The 12,215-nt window shown below is 52.9% G+C and overlaps 1 protein-coding gene across 1 annotated transcript in view; it reads left to right on the forward strand.

Annotated features, from left to right (window-relative positions):
- The window catches only part of MYH7B (myosin heavy chain 7B), a 32,936-nt gene extending 21,570 nt beyond the window's left edge, over positions 1-11,366 (forward strand). The window contains exons 25-42 of the mRNA XM_059481033.1: positions 764-940; positions 1,288-1,433; positions 1,987-2,077; positions 3,126-3,515; positions 4,905-5,031; positions 5,728-5,846; positions 6,025-6,221; positions 7,324-7,673; positions 8,104-8,228; positions 8,499-8,614; positions 8,846-9,038; positions 9,116-9,319; positions 9,417-9,542; positions 9,651-9,821; positions 10,102-10,206; positions 10,580-10,675; positions 10,810-10,947; positions 11,147-11,366. Coding sequence (XP_059337016.1) covers positions 764-940; positions 1,288-1,433; positions 1,987-2,077; positions 3,126-3,515; positions 4,905-5,031; positions 5,728-5,846; positions 6,025-6,221; positions 7,324-7,673; positions 8,104-8,228; positions 8,499-8,614; positions 8,846-9,038; positions 9,116-9,319; positions 9,417-9,542; positions 9,651-9,821; positions 10,102-10,206; positions 10,580-10,675; positions 10,810-10,947; positions 11,147-11,152 — 2,877 coding nt within the window. The 3' untranslated portion in view covers positions 11,153-11,366. The remainder of the gene's footprint in view (positions 1-763; positions 941-1,287; positions 1,434-1,986; positions 2,078-3,125; positions 3,516-4,904; positions 5,032-5,727; positions 5,847-6,024; positions 6,222-7,323; positions 7,674-8,103; positions 8,229-8,498; positions 8,615-8,845; positions 9,039-9,115; positions 9,320-9,416; positions 9,543-9,650; positions 9,822-10,101; positions 10,207-10,579; positions 10,676-10,809; positions 10,948-11,146) is intronic.
- The last annotated feature ends 849 nt before the right edge of the window (positions 11,367-12,215 follow it).

Here is a 12,215-nt window from a genome sequence, read left to right on the forward strand (position 1 = left end):
TCTGTGGGTCAGGGTGTTGGCAGCAGTGCCATTGGAATTGTGGCTCAGCCCTCCTGCAGTGTCAGGGCTGGTTCTGCTGGAGCAGGGATCCTGGAGAAAGGTGCAGTCTCTTCCTCTGAAGATCCAGTGGCAGAGGCAGCTGCTGTTCCTCTGGGGAATCCAGTGCAGAAGCTGTGCTGGTGTTCCAGAACCTCCAGGTTATATCCAGGTAGCAATGCTTGGCTCCTCCCTCTGGGCTCACATCTCCCAATGGGATGCTGTAGTTCTTATCAGCCATGCAGGGACATTCAATAGCTGTTATCAGCAATGTCCCCTCCCAAGGGAGGAGTGATTGTGATCACTGAGAGAGAGATAAGGCAAACTGCCCACTTGACACAAGAGAAGTGCCATACATCTTGAGAGAATACATCTTGCCTTGCAATCTGGAACAGGGGACACCAGAGGAATATCTGGGATAAGGCTGCTGGTGTGGGGAAACTAGGGCAGGGCAGAGGGAAAGGGGAGTGTGAGAGGGAAAAACCCTCTGTGTCCTGCCTCATTGCCCAGAGGGCTGTGGGCAAATGGTTCTGTGCTGTGGCAAGTGATCTGAGGCATGGAAAACCCACCTGGTGGGGCCAGCCTGGCTAAGGGAGAGGGGCTGGCTGCTGACAGGGGGCAGAGCCGCTGTCCCATGGATGGACTCCTGCCTTGCAAGGGTCAGGCTGCTGGAGTAGCTTTGCACCTCCCTCTGAGATGCTCTCTACTTTTATCTTCACTGATGCAGGTTAAAAACTTGATTGAGGAGATGGCTGGTCTAGATGAGATCATTGCCAAGCTGACAAAGGAGAAGAAAGCCCTGCAGGAGGCCCATCAGCAGGCCCTGGATGACCTGCAGGCTGAGGAGGACAAGGTCAACACACTGACCAAAGCCAAGGTCAAACTGGAGCAGCAAGTGGATGATGTGAGTGACAGGCCAGTGAGAATAAAGCAAGAGAGGTTTGAGTCACATCTCCAGGAGAGCCCAAAGGCTGTCCCTGAGTGGGATCTGGAGTGTGGGATCATTACCACATCCCCCTTTAATATGGCCAGTTGATGAATAATCCCATTGACAAACTACCTCTGAAACAAGAGGTGGTGTAGAGCACCTCATGGAGAGCAGTCCTGAGCTGAGGGAGTGGGACTGGAGACAGCTGGGGAACACCTCTGGCCCCCAGGGGACTGGTGGAGTTCCCACAGCAGTGGGCATGGGTGAGGGTGGGGCTGCAGAAGGTCCTTTCCCTCCCTACCCCACCTCCCTTGGTTCTCCAGCTGGAAAGTTCTCTTGAGCAAGAAAAGAAGATCCGCATGGACCTGGAGAGAGCCAAGAGGAAGCTTGAAGGAGACCTGAAGCTGTCACAAGAGTCTGTGATGGATCTGGAGAATGACAAGCAGCAACTGGATGAGAAGCTCAAGAAGTGAGTGTGTGACACATGCCTGGGCTCTGGGCACCTCTATATCCATCAGATTTAGTGTGGTGTCTGCAGGGGCAGCTGGGCTGAGCTGTGTGATCCTCCTCTGGGCACTGCTGTGTGACCAGTCCTGGCACAGGCAGGGCTTGGATTTCCTGGGCATTTTGCAGAGAGGCTGAGGAGCTTGTGGCAGGCTCATAGACCAGGGCTCACAGACCTTCCTTTGTCCATGGGGCTGGAGAGGAGGGACCTGCCTGGCAGGATCCAGCACACTGCTGGGCCTCAGCTGCAAGTACAGACTTCAGTCATGTCCCATTCTCACTGGGGAACTGCAGAACACCTTGGGACCTCAGAGAAAAACCCTCAGAGCCAGCTGTCTGCCAATTTGGCTACTTGAGCCCTTCCTGTGAGCCTTCCATGAGCTGCTGCTTATCACTGCAATCCCTTTCCATTGTGGGTTTGTTCATCCTCTGGCCTGGGTGTAAGAGTGCAGGGAAATTTAGGAACCAGAAGGACCTGTCAGGACAGTGATCATAGACTGTGTCTTCTGTCTGTACAGGAAAGACTTTGAGATGAGTCAGCTGAACTCAAGGATTGAAGATGGGCAAGTGATGGAGGCCCAGCTGCAGAAGAAGATCAAGGAGGTCCAGGTATGGTGGGAAGAACTGTTCTTACATCCTGGGAGTTCAAAATTTCCATTAGATGTGATGTGCAGGGGAATCTGCATGAGCCAGTCCCCCTCTGAGCACAGGGGCATCTCCCTGGAAAAAGCTGGCATGGGTAGCAGGAGCCAAACCCTCTGCCAGCACATGATGGGTTGAAAATTAAAGAAAGAGCTATTGAGGTGAACACTATCACCAGCCTGAGGAACAGCTTCCAGATCTAGTTCTCTGTCCAAAATAAAACCTGTAATCCAGTAACCAAACTCTGAAAATCCAAATCTAGGTCACTGGGCTTCTTCCTATCTGAGACAGGTCTCCACAATCATGAAAGTTCCCATGAAAAGAAGCTAATGCCAGCTGCATCCTGATGGCAGGGACAGAGGAGAGCAGGAGCTCCAAACATGCTACCAAGGAGCACCTACCTCCCAAAACAGCCCCAGACTGGTGGCTTTTTGCCTCCCATCATCATCAGAGATGCTGCTCCACTGTGGAGAGCAGAGATGCTATATAGGCATGTGGAGTGACAAAACTATCCTTTGTCTCCTTAAAAAGGAAAAAGCCCGTATTAGGTAGATTTTTTTATCTAATCTCCTTGATTAGGTAAAAAGACATCTCATAGGACCTGGGGAACTTCACCTCAAAGTTAAGGATAGCCAATTGGACAGGAGCCAAAAAGTTCCACCTGGGCAATTACTAGAAATAGAAGAGAACAAAGAAACTAATGGCTTTTGTGGGGTGTTTTACCAGGAGCAAGAACCTCTTGCACCTGGATTGGTTTTTCTCTGTAAAACTCTGTAAAGAGTTTTGTTATTTTGCCTTTTATTAAAACTTTTCTGTTTCCAACACTACCACAGAACCATCCAGCTGATTTTATGCCTTCTAAGGTAGCTGAGCTATCTCGGGTGTGATACAAATCTCCAAGATATAAATCTCCACTGTTGATATATGGTCTCTTCGAGCTGGCTCAAGGAGACCATATATCAATGCTGGAGCTTCACCCATATCTTGGATCACCTGCCCATTCCTGTGTGTGCAGGCACGCGTGGAGGAGCTGGAGGAGGAGCTGGAGGCCGAGCGAGCCGCGCGGGCCAAGGTGGAGAAGCAGCGTGCGGAGGCGTCGCGGGAGCTGGAGGAGCTGAGCGAGCGGCTGGAGGAGGCGGGCGGCAGCACGGCCACGCAGCTGGAGCTCAGCAAGAAGAGGGAGGCCGAGTTCCTGAAGCTGAGGAGGGACCTGGAGGAGGCCACGCTGCAGCACGAGGCCACGGCGGCCGCGCTCAGGAAGAAGCACGCGGACAGCGTGGCCGAGCTGGGCGAGCGCATCGACGGCCTGCAGCGCGTCAAGCAGAAACTGGAGAAGGAGAAGAGCGAGATGAAGATGGAGATTGATGATCTCTCCTCCAACGTTGAGTACATCACCAAGAGCAAGGTGGGTCCTTGTGAAAAATGCCAGTCGCTTGTTTTAAAAATTTTAAAAGTTTAATAGTAATAAAATGGTTATAAAATTAGCAATATAATTAGGGTAATAAAATTTTTGGACAATTTGGATTAGGATAATATGAGACAATAAAAACAAAGAGTTATGGACATCCAGGTACCCTTTTCTGGGCAACATAAGCCCAAAAAAGGACTCATGTTAAGAGAGGATTGAGCCTTAAAAACAATAATCTGTTGTATATTCATACATCTCATCCATGATGCATAAATTCCATTCAAACACAGGATTCTGTCTGGTCATCGTCATCTTCTTCCTCTTAATCCTAACTTGGCTGAGCAAGGTGGGAAGAAGTTAATTTCTTCTGATAAGGGAGAATTAATTCTCTTTCTCTGAAAGATTTAGTTGTCCTGTGGCTGCTATCTCAGTGCGAGTCCTTTCTTCAGAAAAAAAGTATCGTGCATAGCATTGTTTCTATTTTAACCTTATGTTCTAAACTAAAACTATATTTAACACACCACTTAAGAAAATTAATACAGCATAACTTTCTAACATAATACATATAATATTCATTTTCATATTTGTGAAAAGCCAATAATAAAATACACATTTTTCACAGTCCTGGTTCTCCACAGGGCTGGTTGGTCTTTCCTGTGGACATCAGTGCAACTGAGTGCTGTGGTGGTGTTCGCAGGGATCCCAGGATGAGGGAAGAGATGAGAATCTTGACTCCGTGTTTCAGAAGGCTGATCTGTTATTTTATGATATATATTATATTAAAAGAAAATTATATATTAACACTATACTAAAATAATAGAAGAAAGGATTTCATCAGAAGGCTTGAAAGACATAGAAAGGAATGATAACAAAAGCTCGTGACTCTCAGACTCTGAGCCTGTGACTGGCCATTAATTGCAAACAAGCACATGAGACCAATCAAAGATGCACCTGTTGCATTCCACACCAGCAGAAAACCATTGTTTACATTTTGTTTCTGAGGCCTTTCAGCTTCTCAGGAGAAATGATCCTAGCAAAAGGATTTTTCATAAAATATGTCTGTGACAGGGTGCAGCGTGACCAGCACAGCCATGTCCATGGGGTGGTGTTGCTTTGCCATGACCAAGTCCTGTTTGACCTGCAGCTTGTCCCTATGTCACTACAGGATGCTTTACTTGTCCTAGTCAAGTCTGGAGGCTCTGGGAAGGCATTTCCTGGGCAGCTTGACTTCAGAGAGCTGCTGTTAGCTTGGCAGCGAGCTCTGCCAGGCTCCTGCTCTCTGCCTTGTGTTCCTGTAGGATCCACTGAGCAGGGCAGGGTATCCCAGGGTGGGAGATGGTGCTCTGTGCAGAGCTGAGCTCAGCCAGGCTGTGCTTGGTGCTGCAGGCCAACGCAGAGAAGCTGTGCCGCACCTACGAGGACCAGCTGAACGAGGCCAAGGCCAGAGTGGACGAGCTGCAGCGGCAGCTGACGGACGTGAACGCGCAGCGGGGCCGGCTGCAGACTGAGAACGGTGAGTGAGCAAAAACCAGGGGCACCCATCTGCCTCAGAGTGCTCTGACCTGGCTGGGAGTGGGGTTCAGCCAGGCAAGCTGTCCTCTGTGACGGTGTTCACAGAAGTCCAAGAATGGGGGAAGAGACAAGGATCTGACTCCATGTTTCAGAAGGCTTGATTTACTATTTTATGATATATATTACATTAAATCTATACTAAAAGAATAGAAGAAAGGATTTCATCACAAGGCTAGCTAAGAATAGAAAAGAAAGAATGATAACAAAGGCTCTGTCTCAGACATAGAGTCCGAGCCAGCTGACTGTGATTGGCCATTAATTAGAAACAACTCTATGAGACCAATCACAGATGCACCTGTTGCATTCCACAGCAGTAGATAATCATTGTTTACATTTTGTTCCTGAGGCCTGTCAGCTTCTCAGGAGGAAAAGTCCTAAGGAAAGGATTTTTCCTAAGGAAAGGATTTTTCATAAAAGATGTTTGTGACCGTCCTCCTCCTCCCATGGAGGGAAAAACTAGGTGTACCTCAGGAGGGATTCCTCACTGGCATCCTTTGCCTTTAACTGGGTGCACCTCTGCCTAGCTTGCTCTGTGTGTGGAGACAGCTGGAGGCCACAGGCTCTGGGAGAGTGTGGGCTAGTGCAGAGTGCAGCCCTACAGCCCTGAAATAGCTGTTTTGGCTGTGTTTGAATCCAGGGGAGCTCACCCGACTGCTGGAGGAGAAGGAGTCCTTCATCAACCAGCTGAGCCGTGGCAAGGTCTCCTTCACACAGAGCATTGAGGAACTCAAGAGGCAGCTGGAGGAAGAGACCAAGGTGAGGTTTCAGGGCATGGTTGGTCTCTGAGTGACACTGTGAGGGAGGTGGGGCATACCCTGCACGCAGGGCAGCTCTTCACCTGGGAAGAAAAGAAGTTCCCTGCTGCTGCTGCCAGTCCAGGTGCCATGGGCAGTGTCCTGGAGCCCAGAATCAGCTGCTGCTCTCTCTCCCTCAGGGCAAGAACGCCCTGGCCCATGCCCTGCAGGCCTCCCGGCACGACTGTGACCTGCTGCGGGAGCAGTACGAGGAGGAGGGCGAGGCCAAGAGCGAGCTCCAGAGGAACTTGTCCAAAGCCAACGCTGAGGTGGCCCAGTGGAGAACCAAGTACGAGACTGATGCCATCCAGAGGACTGAGGAGCTGGAGGAAGCCAAGTAAGTCCCATGGCACAAGTCAACTCCTTGTAGGTGGTGGCTTTCTGTTCAGCAGTGGGGCTCTCCCAGACCTGGGGTGACATAGCATGCTCCTGCCTATTGTAAAATTAGGGCACCCCTGATGAAGGAGGAGAAAATTATACATTTGACTGTATGTTCTTAGAAGGTTAATTTATTACTTTATTATATTATTCTATATTACATTACATTACATCTAAACTGAATCTGCTAAGTACTCAACTCCATTTTACTGCACAGCATCTCGTGACTGTCAGCTGACAGTCCTGACACATGCACGCATATGTGGTGTTTGTGAGGTCCCTAGGATGAAGTGAGAGATGAGAATCTGACTCCAGGTTCTCAGATGGCTGATTTATTATTTTATGATATTATATATACATCATTATATATATTATGATAATATAACATAATGTAACATTACATTATGTATATATATACATATATACATATATTAAATATATTATACATATATATAATATATATTTTATATATAATATAATATCATATTACATTACATTACATTACATTATATTATGCTATACTAAAACTATACTAAAGAAAGAGAAAGAATACATCAGAAGGCTAGAAAAGAATGAATAATAAAAACTCGTCACTCCTCAGAGCCTCGACACAGCTGGACCATGATTGGTCATTAAATTAGAACAATTCACATGTTTGGATAAACAATCTCCAGACCACATTCCAGAGCAGCCAAACATGGAGAAGCTGAGGGTTCTCATCTTGCCTGGAGAAGGGATTTTTCAGAAACTATGACAGTGACACACATGAATTTAATTGGTCAGTGAATTAAAACTCTTACACTAGAATCTAATTACTAATTCCCTTCAGGTAAACAATCTTTCACAATGTTGTTCACAATTCTACTTGTGAACAACACAGGTGCAGCGAATGAGATAAGAACTGTTTTTCTTTTCTCTGAGCTTCAGAGAACATGAGTCTCAGAATATCTTCGGGGAGCTGTGCCTTGCATTTCTCTGTGAGGAGAAACGTGGTGAGGACCAGAGTCTGTGGGGCAGGGTGTCACTGGGGCAGGGCACACTCACCCCGGTGCCGTGGGCAGGAAGAAGCTGGCCACGCGGCTGCAGGAGGCAGAGGAGGCCGTGGAGGCCGCCCATGCCAAGTGCTCCTCGCTGGAGAAGACCAAGCACCGGCTGCAGACCGAGATCGAGGACCTGTCGGTGGAGCTGGAGCGCGCCAACTCGGCCTGCGCCGCCCTGGACAAGAAGCAGAGGAACTTCGACAGGATCCTGGCAGAGTGGAGGCAGAAGCACGAGGAGAGCCAGGTGGAGCTGGAGGCGTCGCAGAAGGAGGCGCGCAGCCTGAGCACGGAGCTCTTCAAGCTCAAGAACGCCTACGAGGAGTCCCTGGACAACCTGGAGACCCTTAAGAGGGAGAACAAGAACCTGCAGGGTAGGGCTGGGCTCAGGCACTCCCCTGGCTTCTGCCCTTTCCTCAGACACGTGGGATTGGGTCCCTTGTTGGCCAGGAGAGGCTTTGCTGCTCAGCACATCCACTGGGGGGGTGCAGCAGCCCTGCTGGGATGCCAGCATGTGTCCTGCCCTCATGCTGGGCACACTCTGGGAGGACTGGCACAGCCCCTTGGCTCCTGTCCCCAGATGGGTCCTGTCCCCAAATGGTGCTGCCAAGTGCCATGATGCTGCCTTGGGGGGGTTGCTGTTGGACAAACAGGTCTCCCAGAAATGTTCCCAAGCACTGCCTTGGTTGCTCTTTGAGGGTCTGAGGGACATCAGCTGAGCCTGGGCAGGGGGATGGGGACGTCACTTGCACAGGGCTGGTCCCACAAACTCCTTCCTGACCAAACTCCTCGTGTCCCTGGCAGAGGAAATTGCTGATTTGACTGACCAGATCAGTCTGGGAGGCAAAACCATCCATGAGCTGGAGAAGGTGAAGAAAGTGCTGGAAAGTGAGAAGAGCGATATCCAGGCAGCTCTGGAGGAGGCTGAGGTGAGTCCTTGTTTCCCATGTGTTCCTGCTGTCCCCAGGAGCCACTGGCCCACCCTGCAGCTCTGGTTGTGTGGGGTGACAGTCCTGAGCCAGGCTGTGACCCCTGGCAATCCCATTCATGAGGGTCCTGCAACCACTGCAGGCCCTGGGGTAGCTCCACCTGCTCTGCCCCTCATAGCAATGGGCTGGGGGACAAAGCCAGGGTGGGATGGGCGGCTGGGGAGACCCCCCTTCCCAGGAACCACCTTCCCATGGCTGAGCTGTCTCTAGGGAGCCCTGGAGCACGAGGAGAGCAAGACCCTGCGCATCCAGCTGGAGCTGAACCAGATCAAGGCTGACATGGACAGGAAGCTGGCAGAGAAAGACGAGGAGTTTGAGAACCTGAGGTGTGTGGGGTGAGGGGACAGGCTGGGTGAGGGGACAGGCTGGGACGTGGCTGCAGGGCCAGAGCTGGCCCTGGCAGGGTTGGGTGTCCCCAGGGGACGTGGCTGCAGGGGCAGAGCTGGCAGGGCTGGGTGTCCCCAGGGGATGTTTCTGCAGGGGCAGAGCTGGCACTGTGGCCCTGGCAGGGCTGGGTGTCCCCAGGGGACGTGGCTGATGCATGCCCTGTCCTGCAGGCGCAACCACCAGCGCGCCATGGACTCCATGCAGGCCTCGCTGGACGCAGAGGCCCGGGCCAAGAACGAGGCTGTGAGGCTGAGGAAGAAGATGGAGGGGGACCTGAACGAGATGGAGATCCAGCTGAACCACGCCAACCGCCAGGCTGCCGAGTTCCAGCAGCTGGGCCGCCAGCTCCAGGCCCAGATCAAGGTTGGGACAGACTGAGTGCCATCCCTGCTGCCAGCCCGGCTCCTGGCTGTCCCCAGTGACCCCACGCTGCCCCACAGGACCTGCAGATGGAGCTGGATGACACCCAGCGCCACAATGATGACCTGAAGGAGCAGGTGGGGGCCCTGGAGCGCCGCAGCAACCTACTGCTGGCAGAGGTGGAGGAGCTGCGGGCGGCGCTGGAGCAGGCCGAGAGGAGCAGGAAGCTGGCAGAGCAGGAGCTGCTGGAAACCACCGAGAGGGTCACCCTGCTCCACTCCCAGGTGAGGAGGCACTGCCAAGCCCCTGCCTGCACTGGTGAGTCTGTCCAGCCGTGGTGAGTGACCAGCCCTGGTCACACTGAGCCTGCTCTCTGTGCAGAACATGGGGCTGATCAACCAGAAGAAGAAGCTGGAGGCAGATGTCTCCCAGCTGAGTGGTGAGGTGGAGGATGCGGTGCAGGAGTGTCGCAACGCCGAGGAGAAGGCAAAGAAAGCCATCACAGATGTAAGAGAGTGGTGGGGACTGCTGTGTGGGTCTCACACCTCCACTGAGCCCTGGTCTGGCAGGGCTGCCTGGCCCTGAGGTGATGTCCCCCTGCTCTTGGCCTTGCAGGCTGCCATGATGGCAGAAGAGCTGAAGAAGGAGCAGGACACAAGCGCACACCTGGAGCGCATGAAGAAGAACATGGAGCAGACCATCAAGGACCTGCAGATGCGCCTGGACGAGGCAGAGCAGATTGCCCTCAAGGGGGGCAAGAAGCAGATCCAGAAGCTGGAGGCCAGGGTGAGAGAGTAGGGGCAGATCCCTGGCTGTGTTCTTCAGGAGCCAACCCCTGGGGCTGCCCCAGTCCCTGTGGCACCAGACTCTGCCCCATCTCTCTGAGGACAGGTGGTGCCTCTGGGGGATCAAGGGACAGTCCCCAAGGCCCTGCCAGGCTGGGCCCAGCTCAGGATGTTTTTAGCCTCTACTGTGGCTTCTCTGAGCTGGGAAAGTGCCTTGGCTTTACCTGGGCTAGTGCTGGTGCTTGGGAGCCAAGTGCTGAGCCAGTCTGTGCCCCCTACAGGTGCGGGAGCTGGAGGGAGAGCTGGATGGGGAGCAGAAGAAGATGGCAGAGGCCCAGAAGGGCATTCGCAAGTACGAGCGCAGGATCAAGGAGCTGAGCTACCAGGTACAGCAGCTCTGGGCACAGGTGCAGCCCTGGTCCCACAGCAACTGGCACAAATCCTCTTTGCTTGGCCTCTGTTACTCCAGAACCCATCCACAAAGCCCAGCCTAGCCTGGGCTGCTTCTGGGTTCTGTGTGGGCAATGACAACTGCACAAACTTCTCCATGTCACAACTGGGTCCTTCTGCCCATTTCCCAGCACCTCCTGAGCTGGGTGATGGGACACAAGGGGGGAGCAAGGGACGGGTGCTGTGGCACCAGGCTGGGTTGATGGGGCAGGTTGGTGCTGTGTTTGTGACCTGGCACCACTGGGACTCAGATAAAGGTGGAGGTGAGGGGCTGCTGGGGTCTGCCTAAGGGAGCTGGGGCACTTGCAGGCTGAGGAGGACCGGAAGAACCTGGCTCGGATGCAGGACCTGATAGACAAGCTGCAGAGCAAGGTCAAGAGCTACAAGCGCCAGTTTGAGGAGGCAGTAAGTGCCCAGCACTGCTCTGGGATGGGGGACAGGGCTGTCCCTCCCTGGGACTGCCTCCATGGCAGCAATGTGGGGAGCTCATTGCTGTGCCCTGTGCCCCATGCCCCCTCCCCTTCTCTGTCCCTGCCCAGGAGCAGCAGGCCAACTCCAACCTGGTGAAGTACCGCAAGGTGCAGCACGAGCTGGACGACGCCGAGGAACGCGCCGACATCGCCGAGAGCCAGGTCAACAAACTGCGCGCCCGCAGCAGGGACGTGGTCATCTCCAAGGTGGGCACCCCTGGAATGGGAGTGTGGGGAGCTGGGCACGGCTCCTGCCAGCCTGGAGCCAGGGCAGGGACCACAGGCACAGCCACACCAGCTGTGGCACTGCTGCCTCACTGCCCACTGACTCCGGGGCTGAAGGGTGGCAGTGCTCTGTGCCTCCAGATCCCTCCTCTCACCAAAGCCCTTTGGGGATTTTTTCCAGCATTAGGAGCCCGGCTGTCCTGTGTGTTCCAGCTGCTGCTGTAGGTTGGAGGCAAGTGGCTGCAACAGTCACTGTCAGCTTTGCTTTGCATAAACGTAGATTACCAGGACTGGCTGTGTTGTGTGTCACAGGGTAACCAGGGCCTGGCCTCTACCCCTGGAGCATCTTCAGAGGGAAGCACAGGCAGCAGAGAAGCCCAGTCCTCTCTCTCCCAGCTCTATGGCCCTGGCTTGGGATGGGTTTTGGGAAAAGAGCCCTTTCCTCACACCTCCCCACCAGAACACATCTAACTGCAGGAGACCAGAACTGAGACAGACCTCAGCCACTACTCCTGAATACATAAAGCCCCCTATTACAGCCCTGGAGGGGGTTATGGCTTTGGCAAAGGCACTGGAAAGAAAAGACACCTCCACTCATTTCTTTAAAATAGATTTCTTTAATAGTTTCCATTTAATATGATTATTTGCAGTTAGCAAATCGGCATTAATCAGGGCAGCACGAACCTCAGCAATCCACAGGGACAGTGCACACTTCAGAGGTATTTGTTAGTGCCAGGGGTCCCACCTCCCTCCCAGCCCACCTCCATGGGTCTGGTCCCTCTCACCATGAGGGTGTTGTGGCATCTGGCATGGACAGACATCCCAAAGGAACATGGCCCCAGCTGGGATTTGCCTGTGACCCTCTGTGCCCTGGGGCAGAGCCTTTTCCTGGAGCCCAGCGTGCTCCACTCCTGCAGGAGCTGCCAGGGGTTTCTGCCCTGTGCCCTTCTCAATCATTCCAAAAGCAAAGCCCAGCCTGTGCTGCCAGGCCTGGGAGGACCCCCAGAGATGGTGTGGGCTCAGCTCAGCTTCCCCCAGGCCCAGGGGAAGGCCAGAGGCAGCTGGGCCCCAAACTGTCCTTAACACACAGAGGGGAGTGAGACTGCACGGTTACAGCAGCGATCAGTGGATGCACCCATTAACTACACTGTGGAAAAGGCATCCCTTAACTTAAAAGCCTTTTAATTTGAAGCATTTATTTGAAGTGTACATCTATTACAGTTAAGAAGAAGCAAAGATACACCAAAAAC

This window comes from Ammospiza nelsoni, chromosome 12 (assembly GCF_027579445.1).
Source record: "Ammospiza nelsoni isolate bAmmNel1 chromosome 12, bAmmNel1.pri, whole genome shotgun sequence".
Classification (NCBI taxonomy): domain Eukaryota; kingdom Metazoa; phylum Chordata; class Aves; order Passeriformes; family Passerellidae; genus Ammospiza; species Ammospiza nelsoni.